Here is a 27,500-nt window from a genome sequence, read left to right as displayed (position 1 = left end):
GGCACCAGCAAAGGCATGGGGAAAATCAGGGATGTGCAAGAGCCCGGAATTTGCTTTTTCCATTCGATCAGGGAACGTGGGAGTTTCTGGCCAGCCCAGCGTTTTTTGTCCATCTTTAATCACCCTTGAGAAGGTGGTAGTCAGCTGCCTTCTTGAAGCGCTGTAGTTTTTGGTGTATAGGGGTACCCAAAGCACTGTTAGGGAGTGGGTTCCAGCAGGTTAACCCAGAGACAGTGAAGGAACATATTTCCAAACCAGTACAGCTGCTGGCTTATAGGGGAATTTGCAGGTGAGGGTGTTCTGATGTATCTGCTACTCCCATCTTTCTAGTCCTGGGTTTGGCAGGTTTATGTCTGAGGAGCACAGAGTAAAGTAGAAGGTCTGATGATGCACAATCCCTACTCCACTGACGTTAAATGGGGTACTATTCTGTCAAAATTTAATGCAAGATAACAAGTCTTAGAGACTACACAACAGTCCAGCAGAAAACAGATACACAATAAAGCGGCACGGTGGCTCAGTGGCTAGCACTGCAGCCTCACAGCACCAGGGACCTGGGTGCAATTCCACCCTCAGGCGACTGTCTGTGTGGAGTTTGCACATTCTCCCCGTGTCTCTGTGGGTTTCCTCTGGGTGCTCCAGTTTCCGCCCACGGTCCAAACATGTGCAGGCTAGGTGGATTGGCCATGCTAAATTGCCCGTAGTATTCAGGGATGTGTAGCTCAGGTGGACTATAGAGGGATGGGTCTGGGTGGGATGCTCTGGAGATTGGTGTGGACTTGTTGGGCTGAAAGGCCTGCTTCCACACTGTAGGGATTCTATATAAAAAATTACATCTGTTAGATATGGAATATTTGTTTTCATAAATCATAAATACTAAGCAAAACACTTGAACAATTATATACGTATACTTTAACTCTGCTATGCATGACTGTATTCTCCTCATTATACTTGAATAATTGAGGACACTGTGGTTTGATCAAGAATTGAGCTCATGGGGATGCAGCATAAAAATCCCACAGGCAAAGAAAAACGCCCACAGAACCTGGATCTGGGTGGGATGCTCCAAGGGGCGGTGTGGACTTGTTGGGCTGAAGGGCCTGTTTCCACACTGTAGGGAATCTAATCTAAACATCTTCCACAGTCATGTATTATTGATTCCATTGATTCCATCCAATGTAATTGCCTGACAGAAGGGTTTGCAAAGTTTTCACCATCTGCACAAAAGTAATTTTAGCTAAAGACTGCCTTAAAAGTGGTCGACCTTAATGTGGAGTATCGCTGGTCCATACCCTCAGGGGTGCTGCTCCCCATCGTCCCTGTGCTTCAGGCAGCACTGCACTTCCGTTGTGGGTTTGGTCACCTTGAGGTATATTTATCCCACCCCTGCAGCCCCCTCCATCCGTTCCGAGCAGTTATTTATCTAGCTGTTTTCAGAGGAGTTAACTGACACTGTATTAACTGCCACAGTTGAGAACAGTTCCACACTTAGTGAGGAAATGCATTCATTCTAATTTCTAGCCACTCATCCTGGCTGCTTTTTTTTTTTCACTCACTGTCCAAGATAAACAGCCAGCTTACATTCACGTTAGTCATGCTTTTGAGAGACACAGAAAGAGATAAAGTACACAAATGATGACTTTAGCAAAAACATACAAATTTACAGAAATAGGCCCAGAAAAGAAGAAACGGGGACAATGTTAGAAGTCACCAGCCTCCCAAAAATGTTTTGCATTTGAAGCATGCTATTATCATTATACACCATTCTCTTCTTCATCAAAAGGTTTAATTGGAACAAAAGAGAGTGGTTTTAACCACCCTCAGGATGTATTTATTCCTGTACCTTCTGGATGCAGAAATAAACTAACGTAGATTCACAACATCTTCATGTCCGCAGAATGACTCCTTGCATCTAACTGAATAAGAGTTAATCACCAAGACTCCTTCATTTTATAAAGACATTACTTTTGCTAACTGGAAGGGCAAAGGTGGCAGAAACATGGGAACACAACCATGTTACCTTTCCTTTAGTAGGGTTGGGTCAGAATCCTGGAATTCCTTCCCTAATGGGATACAGGCATACCATCATCTCAATGATCACGTGACTGAAGAAATTGACTCAATAACACCTGCTCAAAAGCAGCTAGAGATGTGTAATAAATACCAGCTTCACCAGCACCACTAAGAGCCAGTAAACACATGTTTTAAAGTTTGGAGCACTGCATTGAAACACCCAAATGATCCACTAAAGGATGACTTTGTGGAATGACGTATTACATTAGATCCCACTCTGACAATGGCTGAGCTTTAAAATTCTTCAGTGTCATTTTCAAACCCCACCGGAGTTCCACCATTCCCTATCGCCATAGTGTCCTTCAAACCTGCAGTCCTCTGAAACTGCTTCAGTTCTGGTGCCCTCTGCATCTCCTGATTTTTGTGCACTTGCTATTTACAATGCGGTCTTCAGCCACCTGGGTGCTCAGACTGATTTCTTCTGTACCCTCTCTTCCTCTCCTAAGGTGCTCTGTAAAGCTTGCCCTGTCGATCAAATGCTTGGTCGCTTGTCCGAATATCTCCAAATATGACACGGTGAGAAGTTTTACTTGATTATCATTCCTGTGACATGCCTTGGGACATTTCACTAACTTAACAGGTCCTATCAAATTTACAACATGGTTGTAACCCCATTCAACTGATGAACTCTGATTTTTTTCCCCCAAGATAAGCCTCCGACATAAACTCTATTTTTATGTTTGAGCACTGAGAGCATCCAAAACATTTGTGCACAAAATGCAGGACAGAGGGCAGGGAAGGGATCTGTGGGTGAGGGGTGGCACGGGCAGCTAGAGGTCAGTTTTATATCCGGACAGACTACAAACTGGTCAGGACCACCACTTTCAACATGGGCCTGAGAAGACATGCGGTGAAAGGGTGAAGTCAGAAACAAAATGAAAGTGAACAGTTAAACGGTAAGAGTGCGAGGGCAATATTTGGTCACGTTCTGTTCTGTCCAAAGTCTATGTAGATTTAAGACCACAAGACCATTAGACACAGGAATGAAAGTAAGGCCATTCAGCCCATCGAGTCCTCCGCACCATTTAATCATGGCTGATGGGCATTTCAACTCCGCTTCCCTGCACTCTCCCCGTAGCCCTTGATTCCTTGCGTGATCAAGAATTTATCAATCTCTGCCTTGAAGACACTTAACATCCCGGCCTCCACTGTGCTCTGTGGCAATGAATTCCACAGGCCCACCACTCTCTGGCTGAAGAAATGTCTCCTCATTTCCATTTTAAATTTACCCCCTCTAATTCTAAGGCTGTGCCCACCGGTCCTAGTCTCCCCACCTCACGGAAACAACTTCCTTGCGTCCACCCCTTCTAAACCGTACATTATCTTGTAAGTTTCTATTAGATCTTCCCTCAACCTTCTAAACTCTAATGAACACAATCCCAGGATCCTCAGCCGTTCATCGTACGTTAAACCTACCATTCCAGGGATCATTCATGTGAATCTCCGCTGGACATTCTCCAGTGCCAGTATGTCCTTCCTGAGGTGTGGGGCCCAAAATTGGACACAGTATTCTAAATGGGGCCTAATCGAGTGTGATTTCACAAATGAAGTGTGGCTTGGTATTAGCAACTTGCTCCATCACAGAGGGATTAGGAATGGGAATAGCCCATTGGCATCTCCAGCCAGTTCTGCCATTTGGTAAGATCATGGCTACTCAACACTTCCACTACCTCGTAAATCTTAGGCAGCCATCAAAATGCACAAGGTAAGACATACGTTTTCAAAAGTGTATATGGAAATTAGCAGGGACATTCACCACTATACACATTACTCTGTCTGCACACAGGCACGGTTAGTAAAATATACAGGTTAGCCTTCTATAAACTGTGCTAACAACCTTAAACTGGAAAATAATAAACTCCTCACAATGTATATCTTGTACGAAAAGGGCTGGGATCTTTCTTTGAGCTGCTTTGAGTATGGATACCAGCCACTGTGGTTTAGGGAAAAAAAAATCAAAAATTAAAGAAGTCACTATTTGTGCATTCAACGAGCTTATCTCCATTCCCAGCTTTCATGTGCTAATGTTCTTTTAGCTCCAGTTGAAGTTAATGGAATGTTGAGAATATTTACAGCTAAAGTTACACGCCTTTGCAAAGACTTGTTTTTACAGGTCACGGGCTTATTATTCAGGGCTGTTCTCGAGTTGTCAAGTTCATGGGGGCTCTGCCAGATTTTCTTGTTGAAAGTTAACACAGACGCCTTAATTTCATTGAAGCCTCCAGATATTGTAATCTTGCTGCAATCTCACAATCATCCTCCCACCTTCCACGGACTGAAATTCCAACATTTTCAATGCTTCTGGCCCAAGTGCATAAACTAATCTATTGGCAGCAAGGACCCAAAGAAGGTCACCATTAAAGATGTCGCTATTACTGACAGAAAGCTCCCGAACACAAGCTTTGCCACATCCACATTCGTTTTCTCAGGTCAGTCAGAGGGCTTTTGCTGTCATTTTCTTTAAACTCGTACATCTCCAGAACGCAATAAATTCAAAATGCATAAAAGAAAGCAAAGAATGCAGCTTTTAATCTGCTGCTGCATTCATGGAAGAAAACAGCAACCAACCCTTCTTACATTGGTAGAAAGAAAATGCCAGTCACAATTAATTAATATTCTGCACACAAAAGCCCTTCATTCCACTGACAGCAGACCTGTTTCCTTTAAGACAAAAAATGCATTGATTTTAAAAACAAACCAAACTCTTCTTTGAAGTTCTTTGTTACCAGGTGCTGCAGAATACACCTTTCAACTTTGGTCAGCTGCAACTAGAAACCTTTGTGTCGTTTCATTGTCACAGAAATACACTTTCAATACCACTGTCCCTCATTCCCATGACTCTTAAAGGCACTGATGCAATTACACAGCTCATTTTTTTTCTCCTATAGCCTCAGAGAAAAAATAGAATGTCAAGTTCTTCTTTCTGAGATTTGTGCTTTTTTTGTAAATTTGAACTTTCAGTATAAGCTGTCCCCATCAATCGACAAGCAGAAGGGACATTTCAGTTCTCGCTGTCAGTTGCTGGTCATTTAATTTGCACGGGTTACTCCTCAAGCTCCTGGCACACCATGGCAGCACACATCAACATAAAATCATCGAAAATAGGAGCATGAAGAGGCCATTCGGTCCTTCAAGACTCCTCTGTCACTCAGTATGATCATGGCTGATCATCCAACTCAGCCTCCCTGTTCCCGCTTCCTCCCCATATCCTTCAGCCCTAAGAACTACATCAAACTCCTTCTCGAAAACAACCAGTGTTCAAGATATTATGGCTGGGTATGCCCCTGTCTTTCTCCCATTTAAAATTAGAATGGAACAGTGCACAGAATCCATACAGTGCTGAAGCAGTCCATTCGGCCCATCGAGTCCACGCCAACCCTCCAAAGATCATCTCAACCAGCCCTACCCCAAAACCCATACCCTATCCCTGTAACCCTGCACTTCCCTGACCGCTACGGGCAATTTAGCATGGCCAATCCACCTAACCTGCATATCTTCGGACTGTGGAAAGAAACTGGAGCACCCGGCGGAAAACCAAGCAGACACAGGGAGAATGTGTAAACACCACACACACAGACACCTAAGGGTGGAATCAAACCCAGGTCCCCAGTGCAGTGAGGCAGCAGTGCTAACCACCGAGCCACCATCTTACCCTACGGTTGCTCCAACAGTAGCTAAGCAATCTCTATTTACGTTTGACTGTAAGCTAGCCTGGGTGATGATATGAGCTTATCACACTGGGATTGCTAAAAGAAAACTGAAATTCAATAGCTTTATGGAGCCTTAGACCATTGATAACATTCACCTGAACTACTGCCAAGTTAATAAAGTAACAAATAGATGTTCAAGGTTATAACTGCAGGTGCATAGATGCGTTCAACTGTCAAGAATATTAAAATGTGAGAAGAAAAAAGTTCATTTTCATCGTGTTTTTTCAAAACCTTGGGACATCTCTAGGGCTTTACAGTCAAACAAGTGCAGTTTTGAAGCTGAACTTTCAACCTCCTGACTCAGAGGCAGGAGGGTAATCTCATAACCGTGGCCCACTTATAAAACGATGGTCAATACTATCTGAAAACAGTTGTTCACTTTGAACAAACTCATATCCTAGGACAATGATTATAATCAATACATTTCAAGAGTGCAAGGCCTCTTCACCAATATTAACTAAAGTTACAAAACCACAAGTGAAGGTTCTTACAAAAGCAAATAATGGTACAATCTCCTGTTTCAGTTTCCTCCCTGTTTTATGTTGATCTACTTAAAACATACAAGAGGACACTGGAAAAGGACAGTGTAGGGCAGAGCTGTGAGTAGCCTCTGTCATAGGTCACAGGTGACTAAAATGGATGCTCGTGCAGGTCACGAGGTCAAGAATAATGGGAAGAAAAGTCAAATTTGGGGAAAAACAAATTATGTTGCGGTTTCATGTGAGCAAACGCCCTTCAGCTGCAACTTGAAGTAACAGCACTGAATCATTCAGAGTCATTTCTGCTGTCCTTAGTTACAGACCAATTGCTACCCACACAGTGCAGATTACATGTGAAAACATGTCAAATGGAGGTACCTGGGCATCTTCATGGAACTGAAGAGCTGCTCATACAAAGTGTGAAGGAGCCGCAAAAGATTCTTCTCACATGTTTATTTGCAATTGTCACATTTCAAATCTGCTACTATCTGTTGATTAAGGAGCTTGCCAACTGTCGCATTTAGCACGGTGCAAAAAGTGGTCTGAATCAAATGAGTAAAATATGGATGATTATTTCATGTAATTTACGCCATTAGCACTTCTAAATAGTTACTAAATGCTCCAGAATTTCAATGACAAGTGGAGGCCTCCAGTGACCTGCTTTCAAGCAGCTGTTTGTGGTCTTTATCTCATTAAAGGCTTTGTGACGAGGTCGAACCAAGCAGCCCAGCGTGGTACAATGCACAGAACGCTAGAGTGGCTATCCTGTGACACAGCATAAAATCCATGACATTTAGAGTCCAGATCAGGGTGGGGAAGGCTCCTGCGACATAGCCAGTGTGATACTGAAGCAACTTCCAATAAACAAAGTGGCTGTGGCACCAAAATGAGTGAAAAGTTCCAGCCAACTTTTCTCTTTTCAACTGTAAAGTCCACATAAACTCTAACCCTTGAGCATAGCTCAGATCATTATGGAAGCCAACTTCCCATCCATGGACTTCATTTATACATCTCCCTGCCATGGAAAAACTGCTATCATCATCAAAGACCCATCCCACCCCAGTAAAGCTCCCCTCCAATTTCTTCTATCAGGCAGAAGATACAGAAGCTTGAACGCACACACACCAGCAGGTTCAAGAACAACTTCTTCCCTGCCGATATTAGACTGATGGTAAGACTTTCTAACTTCAAATAATGCCAATCTTGATAATGTTGAGATTGCCTAGCATACATCCTGTGCAATTTAACCTGTATGCCTTGCTCTGTCCAAGCTTTTCTTTTCACCCTATGATCTGTATGTCCTTGCCACTATGATCTGCCTGTACTGCTCACAAACCAAGCTTTTCACTGTACTTCGGTACATGTGATGATGAATCAGATCAATCGATCAAACCTTGTCAGGAAATGAAGTCCTACCTGCCCCTATCTCCTATTAAATGCTCTATGGATGATCTTTGACTCCCCCTGTGCATGTGAACTGAGCAAGCTGGCTGTTGAGCTCCATAAAATCCACTTAGCGGTCCTTTAATAACCTCGCAGTTATAGTGAGCCAGATTGATTTTGACTCAGTGAGGATTATACTGTGAAAATTGAAAGAAATTGTAGAAGTCAAGGACGGTGACAGCACGGGTTTAAGCTCCTTCTACACTGACCCCATAAAACACGCACAGGGCAACGACCACATGGGGTTAGATAGAGTAAAGCTCCCTTTACTGTATCCCGATCAGTAGAGGATGTGGGATGTTATGCTAAGGTTGCACAGGGCGTTGGTGATGCCTCTTCTTGACTGTTATAGGAAGGATTTTGTTCAGCTGGACAGGGTTCAGAACAGATTTACCAGGATGTTGCCGGGACTGGAGGGTTTGAGTTATAAAAATTGACTGGATAGGCTAGCACTTTTTTCAGTGGAGCATAGGAGGTTGAGGGGTGACCTAATAGAGGTTTATAAAATCATGAGGGACATGGATAAGATGAATGGCAATGGATTTTTTTCCCTAAGATGGGAGAGTTCAAAAATAGGGCGCATATTTTCAAGGTGAGAGGAGAAAGATTTTAAAAGGACAACTATTTTACACAGACAGTAGTTAGTGTGTGGAATGAACTACCAGAGGAAATGGTGATTTGCAAGTACATTTACAACATTTAAAAGACATTTGGACAAGTGCATGAATTGGAAAGGTTTGGAAGGATATGGGCCAAATGCAGGCAGGTGGGACCAGTTCAGTTTGGGAACATGGACTACTTGGGCCAAAAGGTCTGTTTCTGTGCTGTATGAGTCCATGGCTCTTCGGCTCTAAGTTGGTAATATGGAGGGTATAGATGTCCTCGTACATGAATCATCAAAAGTTAGTATAAAGTTACAGCAAGTGAAGACAAAGATACTATTGGTGTTTACACCAAGGGGAGTGAAATAATAACTACAGAGTGTTTTGCTGCAGCTATACAGAACTTTGATGACATTTGAAGTATTGTGTGCAGTTTTGGTTTTCTTACTTGATACAGGATATAATTGGGTTAAAAGCAGTTCAGGCAAGGTTCACACAATAAATTCCTGGAATAAAGTGCTTATCTTATGAAAAAAGGCTGGGCCTACGCCTGTAGGGGTTTGTTCCACAGAAAGCAGTGGAGACCTTGAAGTATTCAAGGATTACTTAGACTGGTCATTGATAAACTACAGCGTCCACAGGCAAACATGGTTAAATGCCATTGAAATCACGAGCAGACCAGTCATAATCTTATCAAACAGCACCACAAGTTCAAAGGGCTGAATGGCCGAGAACCATTCTTAAGTCGTATAAGTTGCATGAATTTAACTACAGAGAGGTCGGTTAGTTGGATGGCCAGTTTGCAATACAGACTGAAGCCAACAGCGTGAATTCATTCCTGCAGTGGCTTACATTGCCATGGAAGATCCACCTTCTCAAACTCTCCCCTTGCCTGAGGCATGGTAACCCTTCACCACCAGTCATCTCTCTCTGTCTCTGTGGACAGGGCAACCCTGTGGTCAGGTAGGACTGTAGCAATTATACCTTCAGCCTTAACTACACACAACAATGGTCATCATCGAACCAGACTTTCAACCGGAGATTTTGTTGCATTCAAATTTCACCATCTGCAACTGTGAGATTCAAACTCATGTTCTAGAACATCACCCAAGGTTCTGCTTTATTACTCCATTCACATTGCCACAATGCAAGCACCTCTCCTTAGCTTTACATTTTTAAAGTAACCACTGTAAGTCACAACCATAAAGTTGGTGAAACATATTTGATTGAGCATGAGGCAGAGGATAAGATTGCTCCTCTTCCACCCCACAGGTCACAGTGAGGCAACGGGCAAAACACCTACCCACTCACCCCTAAATGGGGCATTGATCCTTCACCAAACATCGCTCCACATGCTCCCGATTACTCTGAACCACCACTTCTCAAATGAGATTACAGACAGCAAAAGAAACTAAAGTGTAGCTGCATAAATTAGATTAGATTCCCTACAGTGTGGAAACAGGCTCTTTGGCCCAATAAGCACACACTGCCCCTTGAAGCATCCCACCCAGACCCACCCCCCTCTAACTCACACACCCCTGAGCACTACAGGCAATTTAGTATGGCCAATCCACCTAACCTGCACATCTTCGGACTGTGGGAGGAAACCGGAGCACCTGGAGGAAGCCCACGCAGACAGTCGCCTGAGGTGGGAATCGAACCCGGGTCCCTGGCGCTGTGAGGCTGCAGTGCTAACCACTGAGCCACCGTGCCGCCCATCAATTAATGATGGGGAGACCCATGATACAATGCTCGGTGCATGGCAAGAATATCTGGTTCACTTAGTAGGTCGAGCGTCAAAAGTTTAGCTGCACCGATTGCTTGCAGTAGATTAGAATACTGGAGGAAATGGAGTGAATCAGATGGTTTGCAATAGGTTAGAATAGCGCAAGGAATCAATTAATGAGTAAAACGGCCTTTACACATTCCATCGTTCGTTGTGTTTCATCATCCTTCAGGATAGGGAAAAAAGTTTGACTAAAACTAAAAGATCACATTTTGTGAGTATGAAGCAATTAAACTCCCGATTTCTCACTAATTAATCCTCAATTTGTTTCCCAATAGTTTTGGTTACGTTCTGCCTTTCTATTCTCTAAGCTTATATGGGCAAAACAAGCTGACCTCTGATCCAAAGAAAAACATTCCAACACTCAGAATAGTAACTGAGGAGTATAAGGTGCTGTAGTCTGAATCAATCCTTTGTTTGTAATTTACTCTAAAAAACTGCGCTTTTTTTCAATAAATGTTAAGAATTGTCAAGCACCCAAAGCTTAGTCATGTACAAAGGAATTTCCTCTGGTGCCCGAGGCAGTCTGCATACACTTGTGCTGTAGCTCTGGCCCAAGTACACAATATAGGACACAAGGCAGTTTTATTTTAATCAGAGCTCCAGTGGTAACACTAAACATTCCCGCAACACAGAAAAAATAGTTAACCTTTGTGACAGCACTTGGTCAACGAGGAGCAAGAAATCATTTCATTGGCAATGCAATTGCCAGTTAAAAACAAAACAGTCTGGGAAGTTTTCGTCTCGGGAACATGGGACTGTAATCAAGTCTCATTGACTTTGCAAAGTAGAACAAATGATCTTCTTTCGACCAACCCACATTTTCCATGTACCTATCTTCAAATGAGCAACTGTGCAAGTTAGACCAGCTCCAGTTGTCCGTGGGTACGACTGAGTGGTTTGCCAGGCCATTTCAGAGTTAACTACATCATTGTGGGTCTGGAATCATGCATGGGCCAGAGCAGGTAAGGGTGACAGTTTCCTTCCCTGCTCCAAGGATGTGTCATAACATCTCGGAGCAGGTTGATTAGAAAAACATATTGATTAGAAAAACATATTGATTAAAAAAAATTAAACTTCTTTTTAAAAAAAGTTATAAAGCAAAGAAAAGAACAGAGAAAATTACAGCACAGGAACAGGCCCTTCAGCCCTCCAAGCCTGCGCCAATCCAGATTCTCTGTCTAAGCCTATCATCTATTTTCTAAAGTTCTGTGCCATTTGCTCCCCGCCCTTCCATGTACCTGTCCAGATACATCTTAAAAGACACTAACATGTCTGCATCTACCACCTCCGCTGGCAACGCGTTCCAGGTACCCACCACCCTCTGCATAAAGAACTTACCACGCATATCTCCCCTAAACTTTCCTCCTCTCACTTTGAGCTCATGACCCCTAGTAATTGAGTCCCCCACTCTGGGAAAAAGCTGCTTGCTATCCACCCTGTTTATACCCCTCATGATTTTGTAGACCTCAATCAGGTCCCTCCTCAATTTCTGGCTTTCTAATGAAAATAACCCTAATCTACTCAACTTTTCTTCATAGTTAGCACCCTCCATACCAGGCAACATCCTGGTGAACCTCCTCTGCACCCTCTCCAAAGCATCCACATCATTTTGGTAATGTGGCAACCAGAACTGTACACAGTACTCTAAATGTGGCCAAACCAAAGTCTTATACAACTATAAGATGACCTGCCTACTCTTGTACTCAATACCCCATCCAATGAAGGAAAACATGCCTTATGCCTTCTTGACCACCCTATTAACCTGCGATGCCACCTTCAGAGAATAATGGACCTGAACACCCAGATCTCTCTGTACATCAATTTTCCCTAGGACTTTTCCATTTACTGTATAGTTCGCTCTTGAATTAGATCTTCCAAAATGCATCACCTTGCATTTGCCCGGATTGAACTCCATCTGCCATTTATCTGCCCAACTCTCCAATCTATCTATATTCTGCTGTAATCTCGGACAGTTTCTTTCACTATCTGCTACTTTCTCTGCCGTCTCAAGGATAGGTCTGAAGAACTGTCTGTCCCAGGCTGGACTAGCCTTTGTACACCAAGAGTAGTGGCTCTATTTTGGTGTTAAACAATAAACAATGTTCTTTTCTAGTCGGGCTTCCTGAGTTATTACAGTGAGGTTAGATCGGACTGTGCCATTAAGAGATTAAATGTGTATGGGAGAACCATTCTCTTGTTGCACATGTTGGTTTGTTGTTCCTGGCCAATAAAAGATAGGTTTTGCCAAAAGAAAAGGACTTGGTTTTGAAGCTAAATGCAGTTATGGTGATAATGAGGGAGTTCATCATAACATGTATTTGAACACATCTCACTTAAAATGTAAACATGAAAACCTTGTTAAGATACGAAATTCAGTCACGTTCAAAACAGAATCCCCCTTGTCCTCACGTACCACCTGGCCTACCTCCAAATCCAATGCATCATCCTCCAACATTTCCGCCATCTGCAATCCGACCCCACTACCAAAGATATTTCTCCCTCCCCACCCTTATCTGCTTTCCGGAGGGACCACTCTCTCCGTGACTCCCTTGTTCGCTCCAGACTCCCCTCCAGCCCCACTACCCCCAGCACTTTTCCCTGCAACAAAAGCAAGTGCTACACCTGCCCCTACACCTCCCCCCTCACCCCCATCCCAGGCTCTAGGAAGACTTTTCCCATCAAACAGATGTTCACCTGCTCATCTATCAATGTGATATACTGTATCCGCTGTTCCCGCTATGGCCTCCTCTACATCAGGGAAACCAAATAGAGGCTTGGGAACCACTTTGCGGAACACCTACCCTCTGTTCGCAATAAATAACTACACCTCCCAGTCGCAAACCAATTCAACTCCCCCTCCCATTCCTCGGATGAAATGTCCATCCTGGGCCTCCTGCATTGCCACAATGATGCCACCTGAAAGATGCAGGAACAGCAACTCATATTCCGCTTGGGAACCCCGCAGCCCGAGGGTATCAATGTGGACTTCACAAGCTTCAAAATCTCCCCTCCCCCGACCACATGCCAAAACCAATGAAGTTAGTCCCCGCCTCCTTCACCATTCCTCCCACCTCAGGCCCCACCGCCATCCCCAACCCACTAACCTCATCCCGCCCCCCCGACCTGTCCGTCCTCCCTGGACTGACCTATCCCCTCCCAAACTCCCCACCAACATACACCTTCACTGGCTCTAACCCCGCCTCTTTGACTGTCTGTCTCCTCTCACCCTATCTTCTCCTTTATCCATCTTCTATCCGCTTCCTCCGTTTCCCTATTTATTTCAGAACCCCCTTTCCCTCCCCCATTTCTGAAGAAGGGTCCCAACCCTAAACGTCAGCCTTCCTGCTCCTCTGATGCTGCTTGGCCTGCTGTGTTCATCCAGCTTCACACCGTGTTATCTCACATTCAAAATGCTGTCCTTTTTGCTTTGTATAATCATGATTAAAGCAAGTCATTGTTAAATATTAACATCTAATTTCGGCAAATTGGAACACATTGGGCCACTGTAATAGATCCAAATCACATCTACCCGATCAGTCTGCCAGGTTTTAAACTAAAATCATAAAGGTTATGGTTACACCCCATTTCATTTGTTCTGATTAATGATATATTTTAGAGTGGAGAAATGCTTGGCTTAGATTCCATCCTCAACTGTCTGTGCAGTTAACCAAACTCATTCCGTAGCCTGTGCCCATGTGAGTCGACTGTTGTTCTAAACCTCAGCACTAAATTGTTTGAAAACGGCGAGCCTTCAAATACCATGTGGCTGAGGTGCTGTTTTAGATTGCTCTTTGTCATTTAAAGCACAGAAGATAATGTACATTCAAACCTGCTTGCAAAAATCAGATCGCAGCTTTTCATGGGATCAGGAACAGGCCATTCGGCCCCTCGGGCCTAATCCACCTGTCCAGGCTGTTGGCCTGTAACTGATTTTGTTTACCCAGCTTTGGCCCAGTAACCCTCAATATCCTGGCCTGACAGAAATCCATCAATCCCATTTTGGACATTTCTGGCTAACGTCCCACCTACACGGCTTTAATTTTCTGACGGGATCCAAAATGGTTCAGCATTTTCATGTCTCTTTCTGTGAAAAAATATCAGCCACGTACAATATGATGGCACAGTGGCTCAGGGGTTAGCACTGCAGCCTCACAGTGCAAGGGACCTGGGTTCGATTCCAGCCTGTATGTGCGCAGTTTGCACATTGTCCCTGTGTCTGCGTGGGTTTCCTCCGGGTACTCCAGTTTCCTCCCTTAGTCCAAAGATGTGCAAGCTAGGTGGATGGGCCATGCTAAATTGCCTGTAGTGTTCAGGGGTGTGTGGATTATAGGGGGATGGGTCTGGGTGGGATGCTACAAGGGGCGGTGTGGACTTGTTGGGCCGAAGGGCCTGTTTCCACACTGTAGGAAATCTAACCTAAACATTTCATTTCAACTTCTGCCCTCTTGTCCTGCAACAGAGGAGAGAAATTCCCTCTCTACATCATTCCTTAATTAACTCCTTTAATCATTGCAAACACCTCAATTGGATATCTCAGTCGAGGGGTAGGGACACTAGCACTGCATCACAAGAGGGCCCCAATGTTTTCTTAACCTTATTTTCTCAACAACCTGCTCAGATATGTTATTACAGAGCTCTGGAGCAGGCAACCCAGGCCTGCTTGCTCAGAGGTAGGGGTACTACCACTACATGACAAGAGGACCCAGGGACTGCTTTTAAAAAAAACACAACCTATTTTTCCCAACCAACCTGTTCAGAGATGTTATTTCACAGCTCTGGAGCATGTGGGACTTGAACCCAGGCCTTCCAGTTCAAAGTTAGGGCCACTACCACTGCACTACAAGAGGACCCTGGGTCTGCTTTACTTTTCTAATCCCCAACCTGCACGGCGATATTAAATAGCTTTGGAGGAGGGAAGGGAACTGCCATCCTCACCTGCTCTGGTCTACATATGACTCCTGGCCCACAACGATGTAGTTTACTCTGAAGTGGCCTGGCACACCATTTGATCATATCCACGGGCAACTAGAGATGGCAGCCAGTGACGCTCCACATTCCGTAAGTGAATTAAAGAAGCTTCATTTGTAACTTGGTCAGCAAACTGACGGTCCTTCCGCTGCCTCTCAACATTTGAAAGGGAATGTTCATCCTTTCTCCTTTGTCTTTCATATAATTATCTTCAATTCTATCGGCCTGGTGTCATAACAGAGAGCTTAAAACCCTGCAAACAATGGTCTCAGTCCAAACTCTAGATGACAACTTACTACAATGCCCCAACACATCACAGCTCAGGGCCGAAACTGTCCCATTACTGTTGTCTTCAATGTGTAAGGGATTTACTGACTACCTGCCTCCTAACTTGTCAATGGGAGTCCTATCATAGCACCATATGAGCACGGCAGCTTCCTAAAAATCTTTCTTGAATTCTAATTAAGCTAATAAATAGATGAAGGATTAAGATGTCCTTTGTTTTATTTTTCCAGTCTCAACACAGCAAAGAAGGGATATCATTTTTATGTCAAATTGATGCCTATAACTCTGCAACATACAAAGAGAAGAGCAGTTAGAGCATAGATCAGCCAAGCTACGTTCCAACTTTCAGAAGGACCCCCTAAATAGGAGGCTCATAGTTTAATGGACATGGCTTCAGCAAGAGGATAGCAGCAGAGACCAGCAGTAGCTCAGGGAAAAGCTGCCTTCTGAAACTGAATGATGATAGGTTCACTTTGATTGCACATTACTCGATGAAGTGAAGAAACCAGCGAACCACAGGCTACAGTCAGCGAAGTGATGCTGAATTTTTTTCAAAAGGTGTTCGCTTGTACCAAATGTTTAGTTCTGAAAAAGCCCTTCGATAATGATGGTCTAACTCAAGGCCGGATTCTCATCCAAAGGCAGATCACAATGAAAACAACTGGAAAACGGGGTGAATGGGCCCTGACACCATTTCAGCCCCCAACCTCGTTTCTGTTTCTCTCAACAAAAATTGTTGCCTCACAGGTCTTCTGCGCCACTCCCAACCACAACTCCTCTTCAAACATCAATAGGGGTTTCCCACCATTCCTCCAGGGTCTCTGCCAGGAGACTGATACATATGCCGCCTGCCAGAGAGGCATCAGCATGAACAGCAGAAGCAATCTCAGGGCATGGGCTTGTTTCGGTGCACACTCTCTCACTGTGGACTCAGAAGGTCATGAGTGTTAAGCCCTGGCCGCAGCATTCAGACTGACACAACTCTTCAGCACTGCACGTGTCCCGCATAGCTGGAGCTGCCAGCTTTCAAATGAATCCTTGAACTGATGGCCAGCCTGCATCTTGAAGCGGACACGGTAGACCCCAAAACACTCTGCAAAAAGAAGGGGAGTTCTCACAATGTATTTGCCTCTCATCACCCTGAACAAATATCACCCCCCTCCCTGCCGCACAATGATGATTAGTCAATCACTTCTCCACTCATTCTGAGGCTATGCATTCCTGAAACAAGTCACAAAGTTCAAAATGCTTCAAGATATTTCAGGAATGTGAAAAGTGCTAGTTTTCTTCTCTCAGAATATCATATCATCTTTTACTACTGCACGCGTGCTTTGAGAGAAAAGTACTGAATGGAAGAGGAAAGAAAACAACTTGACAGATCTGTTCTGCTCCATTTCAATTAACCTGCAGAGATGTGGTGACACAACCTCCAGTGCGACTCGACCCCAGACCTGCTGCATCAGAGTCTTGGACATTACCACTCTTCCACAAGCACCCTGGGCTACTAACCCCGCCCGTGAGACAGACCCACATAAAATAACATATTGCCAGTATAATTCAATAAAGAAGATAACAACAGAAACCATTCCCTTTGCTGATTAGAAAGAGCTTACACCATTCCAATGGCTGTAAAGTAAAACAGGAAATAATATTCTGCCTCTTTGCAGCTTCACAAAATAGTTATGATGTAAAAGGAGGCCATTCTTCCCACCATGTCTGCACCAGAATGTATTATAACAGGGGAGGAGTCTCACCGAATTATATTGGGTCTAAGCATCCATAAAGCATGAGTAAAAGTCTCAAAGTCTCTCAGTGGTTCTCCCTGGTGGCTGCTCTACCTTATCACTGAGTAAGTGGGTTGTCTCATCAGGAAAGGGTGGGCATGTTGAGCTCATTCCCACCAGAGTTTAAAAGAGTGAGGGGTGACTTCATTGAAGTGTATAAAGATCCTGAATGGGCTTCACAAGGTGGACGTGGAAAGAATGCTTCATCAGTAGTCATAGCTCTCCAGTCCGAGAAACAACCTTCAACCACCACCCTCTGCTTCCTACCATCCAACCAATTTTGAATCCAATTAGCCAGGTGCCCCTGGATCCCAAGCGAGCTAACCTTCCTGAGTAGGCTACCATGTGGGATCTTGTTGGGGGCTTTACTAAAGTCCATGTAGACAATATCCACTGGCCTGCACTCATCCATCCTCTTGGTTACCTGTGAAAAACTCTAAAAGATTTGTCAGACATGACCTCCATTGCACACATCCATGTCGACTACCCCTGATCATACCTTGGCTATCCAAATGGTGGTTGATTCTGTCCCTCAGTATCCTCTCCAATAACTTGCCTACCACTTATGTCAGGCTCACTGGCCTACAGTTCCCTGGCTCGTTTTTGCTACCTTTCCGAAACAATGGAACAACCTCCAGTTCTCTGGAACTTCAGTGGCTAAGAATGGAGCAAAAATCTCTGCAAGGGCCACTGCAATTTCTTCCCTAACTGCAGAGAAATATTCATTAAAAATCTCCCCCAACTCTTGTGGCGCCACATATAGAGGGCCATGTTGATCCTTAAGGGGATCTATTCTTTCCCTAGCCACCCTTTCACTCTTAACATTGCTATGGAACCTCTTTGGATTATCTTTAACCTTATCTGCCATATCCATCTCATACCCTCTTTTTGCTCTTCTGATTTCCCTCTTAACTGTGCTTTTACACCTTTCATAGTCATCTAGGGATTCACTTGAGCCCAATAGCTGAAATTCAACGTATACCTTCTTCTTTCTCATGACCAGAACCTCAATATCCCTCGTCATCCACAGACACCCAAACCTGCCAGCTTTTCCCTTCACCCTAACAGGGATGTACTGTCCATGGACTCTCGATATCACACTTCTAAAAGCCTCCTGTTTACCAGTCGTTCCTTTTCCTTTGAACATACTTGTGTGGTCATGAGCTAGAATGGAGAGCTTGCTGGGAAATTACTGATCCAGGAAACTGAGACGGACAATAACATGGGGATAGGTCTGACTAGATTGACAGCGGGAGACAGTGAAAAGCAAAGCAATCCAACAGAATCATAAAACAAAGGCTTTTTTTCTCACGCCGAACACATCCTCACTTCCAGCTTGTGCGTTTTCACCATTTCCACTCCCCCTCCCATTCTCTTGATGACATGTCCATCATGGGCCTCCTGCACTGCCACAATGATGCCACCCGAAGGTTGCAGGAACAGCAACTCATATTCCGCCTGGGAACCCTGCAGCCATATGGTATCAATGTGGACTTCACCAGTTTCAAAATCTCCCCTTCCCCTACTGCATCCCTAAACCAGCCCAGTTCATCCCCTCCCCCCACTGCACCACACAACCAGCCCAGCTCTTCCCCCCCACCCACTGCATCCCAAAACCAGTCCAACCTGTCTCTGCCTCCCTAACCGGTTCTTCCTCTCACCCATCCCTTCCTCCCACCCCAAGCCGCACCCCCAGCTACCTACTAACCTCATCCCACCTCCTTGACCTGTCCGTCTTCCCTGGACTGACCTATCCCCTCCCTACCTCCCCACCTACACTCTCTCCACCTATCTTCTTTGCTCTCCATCTTCGGTCCGCCTCCCCCTCTCTCCCTATTTATTCCAGTTCCCTCCCCCCATCCCCCTCTCTGATGAAGGGTCTAGGCCCGAAACGTCAGCTTTTGTGCTCCTGAGATGCTGCTTGGCCTGCTGTGTTCATCCAGCCTCACATTTTATTATCTTGGAATCTCCAGCATCTGCAGTTCCCATTATCTCTGTGCGTTTTCATCAGTTGTTTTGCACCAGCATGTGCTGCTTTACATTTACAGGCCTATAGCCTTGTTTTGGTGTATCAGCAACGGAACAGAAGGGGATTCTCCATCAAATCAGGACACAGATTTCAGGTTCTGAGCAAATGTTGTGGGGTCTGCGGTGACGAAGAACATTTTGTTTTCACAGTGAGTGGCAATGACTCGGAATCCACTACCTACAAGGCAGGCAGAGGTGGAGATGGTGATTTTAAAAGGTTACTGTCACAGAAATAGAGCAGGGGAGTGGGGCTGACTGGATTCCTCTCAACGGGCTGACTGGTCTCTTTCTGTGCCATAATGACTCTCTAAATTGGGGTTTATGGCAACACAAAGAGCAAGAAGCAACAGGGCCTCCATACAGGGATAATGGGAACTGCAGATGCTGGAGAATTCCAAGATAATAAAATGTGAGGCTGGATGAACACAGCAGGCCAAGCAGCATCTCAGGAGCACAAAAGCTGACGTTTCGGGCCTAGACTCTTCAACAGAGAGGGGGATGGGGAGAGGGAACTGGAATAAATAGGGAGAGAGGGGGAGGCGGACCGAAGATGGAGAGTAAAGATGATAGGTGGAGAGGAGAGTATAGGTGGGGAGGTAGGGAGGGGATAGGTCAGTCCAGGGAAGACGGACAGGTCAAGGAGGTGGGATGAGGTTAGTAGGTAGATGGGGGTGCGGCTTTGGGTGGGAGGAAGGGATGGGTGAGAGGAAGAACCGGTTAGGGAGGCAGAGACAGGTTGGACTGGTTTTGGGATGCAGTGGGTGGGGGGGGGGGGGGAAGAGCTGGGCTGGTTGTGTGGTGCAGTGGGGGGAGGGGACGAACTGGGCTGGTTTAGGGATGCAGTAGGGGCTTTTAAGTGAAAGGAAATAGCTCTGCCTTAACAAGCTGCATGAAAGCATGCTTGTTAACCACATTGTCAGAAGGTGAGCTTCCAGCTGAGACACAGCTCATGCAATTTTTGTCTCAGCATTAAATAAGTCCCATTGAAAATCTTATCAGAAGATTGTATCTTACAGTGAGGCACCATTCCAATGCATTATGTATAAAGCAGTTAGAACATAGAACATAGAACATAGAACAGTACAGCACAGAACAGGCCCTTCAGCCCACAATGTTGTGCCGACCATTGATCCTCATGTATGCACCCTCAAATTTCTGTGACCATATGCATGTCCAGCAGTCTCTTAAATGACCCCAATGACCTTGCTTCCACAACTGCTGCTGGCAACGCATTCCATGCTCTCACAACTCTCTGCGTAAAGAACCCGCCTCTGACATCCCCTCTATACTTTCCACCAACCAGCTTAAAACTATGACCCCTCGTGCTAGCCATTTCTGCCCTGGGAAATAGTCTCTGGCTATCAACTCTATCTATGCCTCTCATTATCTTGTATACCTCAATTAGGTCCCCTCTCCTCCTCCTTTTCTCCAATGAAAAGAGACCGAGCTCAGTCAACCTCTCTTCATAAGATAAGCCCTCCAGTCCAGGCAGCATCCTGGTAAACCTCCTCTGAGCCCTCTCCAAAGCATCCACATCTTTCCTATAATAGGGCGCCCAGAACTGGACACAGTATTCCAAGTGCGGTCTAACCAAAGTTTTATAGAGCTGCAACAAGATCTCACGACTCTTAAACTCAATCCCTCTGTTAATGAAAGCCAAAACACCATATGCTTTCTTAACAACCCTGTCCACTTGGGTGGCCATTTTAAGGGATCTATGTATCTGCACACCAAGATCCCTCTGTTCCTCCACACTGCCAAGAATCCTATCCTTAACCCTGTACTCAGCTTTCAAATTCGACCTTCCAAAATGCATCACCTCGCATTTATCCAGGTTGAACTCCATCTGCCACCTCTCAGCCCATCTCTGCATCCTGTCAATGTCCCGCTGCAGCCTACAACAGCCCTCTACACTGTCAACGACACCTCCGACCTTTGTGTCGTCTGCAAACTTGCTGACCCATCCTTCAATTCCCTCGTCCAAGTCATTAATAAAAATTACAAACAGTAGAGGCCCAAGGACAGAGCCCTGTGGAACTCCACTCACCACTGACTTCCAGGCAGAATATTTTCCTTCTACTACCACTCGCTGTCTTCTGTTGGCCAGCCAATTCTGTATCCAAGCAGCTAAGTTCCCCTGTATCCCATTCCTCCTGATCTTCTGAATGAGCCTACCATGGGGAACCTTATCAAATGCCTTACTGAAGTCCATATACACCACATCCACAGCTCGACCCTCATCAACCTTTCTAGTCACATCCTCAAAAAACTCGATAAGGTTTGTAAGGCATGACCTACCCCTCACAAAGTTATCTGTTCATATCTGCAAAATATTTAAAGGTTTTTAGCCCAAATGTTCAACAGTGGATAAGTTCTTCTTACTTTGTGGCACCTAATGGAAGTGGAAAGTGGAAAGGTTGCTTTTGGTTGAGGGAGTATGCACTTGGATCATGGCCACCATTAATCACACTATCATTAGTTGCTCACTTAATTGTGATGACTTTGCCGAAATATGGAGCACAAGTCATGGGGGTCATTCAGAGATGGAAAATAATCCACTCATTCACCTTATGGGTTCAATCTGTCCCATCTTCAGAGGCATATTTTCTATATCCCATGATACCCATCAGTGATTCTATCCTTGGATAAAAGGCTAAGTGGAGAGGCAGTAGTGTAATGATAAGGTCATTGACCTATTATCTCAGAACTCCAGGCTAATATTGTGAGGATATTGGTTTGTACTTTACTGTGGCAGATGGTGATATCTAAACTCACCAATGTCCTTCAGGGAAGGAAATCTACCATCCTCACCTGGTCTGGCCTACCTGGTCTCCAGATACTACAGCAATATAGTTCAATCCAATTATGTCTGGGCAATAAATACTGTCCAAGCCAGCAATGTGCACAACCCATAAACATTTTATTTTTCTTTTAAGAAGCATTTTAACAACACTTCTTCCAATTCTGGTTTTGTGCAGTTAGAATTTCCAGCTTTTCTTTTTGTTTTTTGATCTCAAATGTCCTTCACCTCAGGAGGTTAGCTGCCAGCCCATGAGGTGGGAGGCTCTTCTCTGACAACCAGAGGTTCTTAAGAGCTTAACTACATAAGAAATGGGAGCTGGAGTAGGCCATTCAGCCCCTTGGGCTTGCACCCCCACTCAACAACATCATGGCCAATCTGATTGGGGTGTCAACTATTCTTTCCTGTCTACTTGCAGGGCACTTATCTCCCTTGCTGATCAAAAATTCCTCAGTAGAATCAATGATACAGCCTGCGCTGGTGTCTAGGGAAAAGAATGTGAAACACAAATGACCTACTGAGGAAAAAAGACAAAATCCTTCTTAAACAAGAGACCCTAACTTTTAAACTTCATCACTTAATCCTGGACTCCCCCATAAGGAGAAACAACTCCCAGCATTCATCCTGCTTAGTCACCTCAGAATTTTATGTGTTTTGATAAAATCACTTTCGTTCTAAGCACCAATAGAATCCTAGAATAAAGAAATGGACGTCACAAATGATCCACATTCTGGCATTGATTGGCCAGACAAAAATATAGGAGAAACCATTTTCACTAAAAGTGGACGATGGAATGTTTCATAGATAATGGGAACTGCAGATGCTGGAGAATCCAAGACAACAGTGTGAAGCTGGATGAACACAGCAGGCCAAGCAGCATCTCAGGAGCACAAAAGCTGACGTTTCGGGCCTAGACCCTTCATCAGAGAGGGTGAAGGATCTCTGATGAAGGATCTAGGCCCAAAACGTCAGCTTTTGTGCTCCTGAGATGCTGCTTGACCTGCTGTGTTCATCCAGCTCCACACTTTGTTACGATAGAATGTTTCATGTCCAGCCGGTTCTAAACCCCACCCATTTAGCACTCCCTATTTCATACCCTGTGTGCCTCACCGACTCCACACCTCCTGCATTCCACTGCCCACCTATGTTGGCAAGGATGCACCTCCAGCTCAGCATGCATGTGCAATGACTGTACTTAATCCTTTCGTTCTGTTTTCCACCTGCAAAATGGGTGCACCATGAAAGAAACGTTGGAGTGCAGGTTCACAGTTCCTTGAAAGTGGAGTCACATGTAGACAGGATAGTGAAGAAGGTGTTTGGTATGCTTCCCTTTATTGGTCAGTGCATTGAGTGTAGGAGTTTGGAGGTCACGTTGCGGCTGTACAGGATATTGGTTAGCCACTGTTGGAATACTGTGTGCAATTCTGGTCTCCCTGCTACAGGAAGGATGGTGTGAATCTAGAAAGGGTTCAGAAAAGATTTACAAGGATGTTGCCAGGGTTGGAGTGTGTGGCCTGCAGAGAGAGGCTGAATAGTCTGGGGCTATTTTCGCTAGTGCGTTGGAGGCTGAGGGGTGACCTTATGGAGGTTAATAAAATCATGAGGGGCATGGATAGGGCCAATAGCCATGATCTTTGCCCCAGATGAGAGAGGAAAGATATAAAGCAGGCCTAAGGGGCAACTTTTTCCACACAGAGGGTGGTGTGTGTATGGAATGAGCTGCCAGAGGAAGTGGTGGAGGCTGGTACAATTATGTCATTTAAAAGGTATCTGCATGGGTATATGAATAGGAAGGGTTTAGAGAGATATGGGCCAAATGCTGGCAAATGGGACTAGATTTATATGGGATATGTGTTTGGCATGGACAAATTAGACCAAAGGGTCTGTTTCTTTGCTGCACATCTCTGTGGCTGTGTGAGTGAGATTCCTTTGGGATTAAGGGAACTGAGCCAGTCATTCCCATGGATGCAATTCCAGGAATGTCTTTATGTTGTGAATGCTGCGCTGTGTTTCTTGGTGCTGGTTAGCTGAAGGCCAATCCCCAGACTGGCCAAGGCTCATAACTGGCTTGAGCTGGTGTTTTAACACTGAGGATGACGTGTTGACTTCAAAAGGGGTGGCAGATCCCACCAGCAACGACAGTCGTCACCCAGAATTCAGCTGGCGATGTAGCGCTTGCTGTGCAGGTTCTATATCACCTGAAAAGCCGCAATCTTCCAGAGGAATGTTACCCTTCAGCCACCCTTAGCAAGGGAAATATTCATTTCAGTTGTCTTTCCCTTTCTGTCAGTTTTCTGGCCATGTTTTAACAAGAGTACTTGCACACTCTGTTCCTCCTGCACCTTTCCTCTGACACAGACACAGTCCTCGTTTCTTACAGGCTCTCACATGCGCCGGGGTGTTTATTTTTCGAGGTTTCTCGCACTATTTAATGTTTTGACTCCCAATTTCAGTGCAGTGACAAATTTACTCGGGGAAAGAAAATGGAAGAACGAGGGGACAAGTTACACTCAGACAGCTCTGCAGACACCCAAGGGAGACAAAAAAAGGGAGCAAAATGGCACAGACAATGGTTTGCAGCTTCTTGGTTCTCATGTAAAACAGTCTTCCTTAACATGAATCTATTATGGATTGTCAGGAAAAACCCATCTGGTTCACCAATGTCCTTTAGGGAAGGAAACTGCCATCCTTACCTGGTCTGGCCTACATGTGGCTCCAGGCCCACAGCAATGTGGTTGACTCTTAACTGCCCTCTCGGCAATTAGGGATGGGCAATAAATGCTGCCTGGCCAGCAACGCCCTCATCCCATGAATGGATAAAAAGAATCATGATCAGCGAAAAAATACATCTCGAGGTAACGCACTGTAGATACAAACATCATGTTATTGGGACTCATGAACACAAACACCATCAAGGAATTTTATATTGCATCCGGAATGTTCCCCCAATTCTAATACCTTATAAACCACAGAGTTATACAGCACAAAGACAGCCATTTGAGATATACATTAGCCTCATGCTTTTGCCTTTGAGTGTTCAATCAATTGTCTTCTGAAAATTATTATCAAATCTCCATCCACCAAAATTTCAGTGCATTTCAGGTCAATACATCCCGCTGCATAGATTGTTTTTTTCCCTCTCTTCTTGCAGCTTCTGGTGCTTTTGCCAGTTGCTTTACATCAGCTAAGACCCCAGCTGTTGAGTACCGTATCCAATTCCAGTCACAGTGGTTTTGGCCCAAGCCTTAGATGATGCAGAGATTTACTGGAGTGCTACCACGAATATGTAACTTTGATTCTGAAGAGGAGCTGGGGTTGAGAGTATCAATTGTTGAGACAAGTTTTAACTGGACGTTCAACACCTTGAATGATTTTTCTTTTGTAGAGTACATCGTAAACTGTGTCCAATGCAAGACCATCAGTAACCAGGGGATACAGTCGTATGGTAACTGGCCAAGAAGCAGAAGTGAGATGAGGATTTTAAATTCTTTCAACACTGACTTGGAAAGTGGAAGCAGACTAAATATGAAATTGGATAATTAATTGACGGCGTTGTGATTGGCAGGGTTATAGGGAAAGGGAAGGGTTGTGGGACCAATCAAAGACGCAGCAGAGGAACAATGGGCTGGATGGCCTCTTTCCCTGCTCTATCATTCTGTAATGTTAGGCAAAGGCTTCTTTGTGGAACTCTGTGAAAATGCACTTCAGGATTCAGGACTGACCAGCCATGATGCCAAGAAAAGCCTTCCCCTCCTCACCTTCATTCCAGACAAACAGGGATCTATTTAACAATCTCATTGATAAAAAGGCTGGGTTGGAGGTGCAGAGTGTCCTCAGGACAATGTCAAGTACCAATCCCCACCCCCACACCCCACTCCCCCTTGCCGTACCAAAAACCTGCATAGGAGTCTCTACCAGACTGTACCAAGCAGCTGCTAAGAGCTCCTATGGAGACTGGGTAATGTTAAAACTTTAAGGAGAATGCCTGAGGCAAGGACTGAATTAACAGCAATGACATTTACTTGTATGATGCACTATCCTCTATACTATGAGCATCCTTTAGATAGGTGGTAGTTAATGACATCGAAGTCAGAGGGGTTCTTGTGGCTCCCTGCCACTTAGTCATACAATCATCATACCAAAGATTCATACAGTACAGAGCAGGCTCTTCGGTCCATCGGGTCTGTACTGCCCCATACTAATCCTGCTTTCCTGCACAAGAACCAGAGCCACGAATGTTATGACACCTCAAATGTTCACCCAAATACTTTTTGAAAGGTTTATGAGGTTTCCCCTCTCACTACCCTCACAGGCAGCACAAACCAGAGCCCCACCACCCTCTGAGTGAAATCATTTTTCTTCAAATCCCCTCCAAACCTCCTGCTTTCCAACTTCAAGTTCTGACAGGAGGTCCCAATCAACTCCCACCTACTGTAGAGATGTGTCATAACGGGGTGGTTGAAAAAAAATACTTTTCTCTTTGGAAATCACACGGAGTTTAAAGGCTGTTCTCTCAATACTCAGCATGTTATAAACCCTTTGTAACTTATCGTTTAACAATGAGTCTGCAACAACTTCAGCTAAAAACAATAATTGAAAAGCAAGTGAACTAGGTTAGGGCCGTAACATGGTAAATGTCTGACAAAATTACATTTTTAACAGACACCTTTGCTTATAGGGAACATCTTTGCTTTCAGGGAACATCTCTGCTTATAGGGAACACTTGTTCTGTGATTGATTCAGTCCTCGCGCAACCTTTCATTAAAGCGTTCAAAGCCTGCACTAGCTCAGAAGCTGATTCAGTCTTTCGACAGTCTCTGCGCTTTCGCTAGCGAGTAGCATTTTGCTGACAACTGGAGTCTGGTGTCAAGTGCCTTCAGCTGCAATTACTTGGGATGAAGGAGGTTCACGGACAATTAAAATTTGCAAAACAGCTGCATCAGGAGTTCAAACTTAATGTCTCATTCAAACATTCAACTCGCAGGGAAAAGAGAAAAAGCTGTGCAAGAGGAACCAAACTGCAGAGGCAGTAATTTGAAACAAGCTAAAGAGGAAATGCCAAACACTTTGATAAAAGAGAACTTGAGTCTGTTCTGATTAAATGGAGAGTAACAAAGGCACATTTGCAACCCTGTCTTTCTATTAGTTAGCTACTATAAACAGGGAATAGTTAAACCCAAGCTCCAGTTAATTTCAGAAACACTGATCCGTCTCTGGATGTAACGGTCCTGCATTGGCTACAATCCCCTGATCTTAGCAGCACATCTCCAAAGCAAAGTGAAAGCTCAACGTGCCTCTCCTGATTTTTCCCCCTCACTCACTCGGCCCGTTGATTCGAACAAAAAGATATGGGTTTGTCCTACTTACCCACACGAAAGTTCTGCGCTGTCAGAGTATCTGCAGCATGGCCATTCTCGCTGATGAGGGTCGTGGTGTTCCCCTGTTGGCAGTTATTGTGGCACTTGCCTTTTATGCAGGTCACTTTGCAGATGGTGGGGGTGAACACCACCTTGATGCGACCCGTGTGGTTTCCAACTGT

At 44.8% G+C, this 27,500-nt stretch overlaps 1 protein-coding gene across 5 annotated transcripts in view; it reads right to left on the bottom strand.

Annotated features, from left to right (window-relative positions):
• The window catches only part of ltbp1 (latent transforming growth factor beta binding protein 1), a 432,638-nt gene that overhangs the window by 307,144 nt on the left and 97,994 nt on the right, over window positions 1-27,500 (bottom strand). For 4 of the 5 annotated variants that reach the window (XM_059648686.1, XM_059648685.1, XM_059648688.1 and 1 more), the window contains exon 5: window positions 27,329-27,496. In XM_059648686.1, the coding sequence (XP_059504669.1) occupies window positions 27,329-27,496 (168 nt within the window). Of the gene's footprint in view, window positions 1-27,328 lie in introns of all 5 variants that reach the window. The other variant, XM_059648690.1, reaches the window with a different exon arrangement.

This window comes from Stegostoma tigrinum, chromosome 9 (genome assembly GCF_030684315.1).
Source record: "Stegostoma tigrinum isolate sSteTig4 chromosome 9, sSteTig4.hap1, whole genome shotgun sequence".
NCBI lineage: Eukaryota > Metazoa > Chordata > Chondrichthyes > Orectolobiformes > Stegostomatidae > Stegostoma > Stegostoma tigrinum.
The sequence above is the reverse complement of the archived record's forward strand: the minus strand, read 5'-3'. Positions and strand labels throughout refer to the sequence as shown.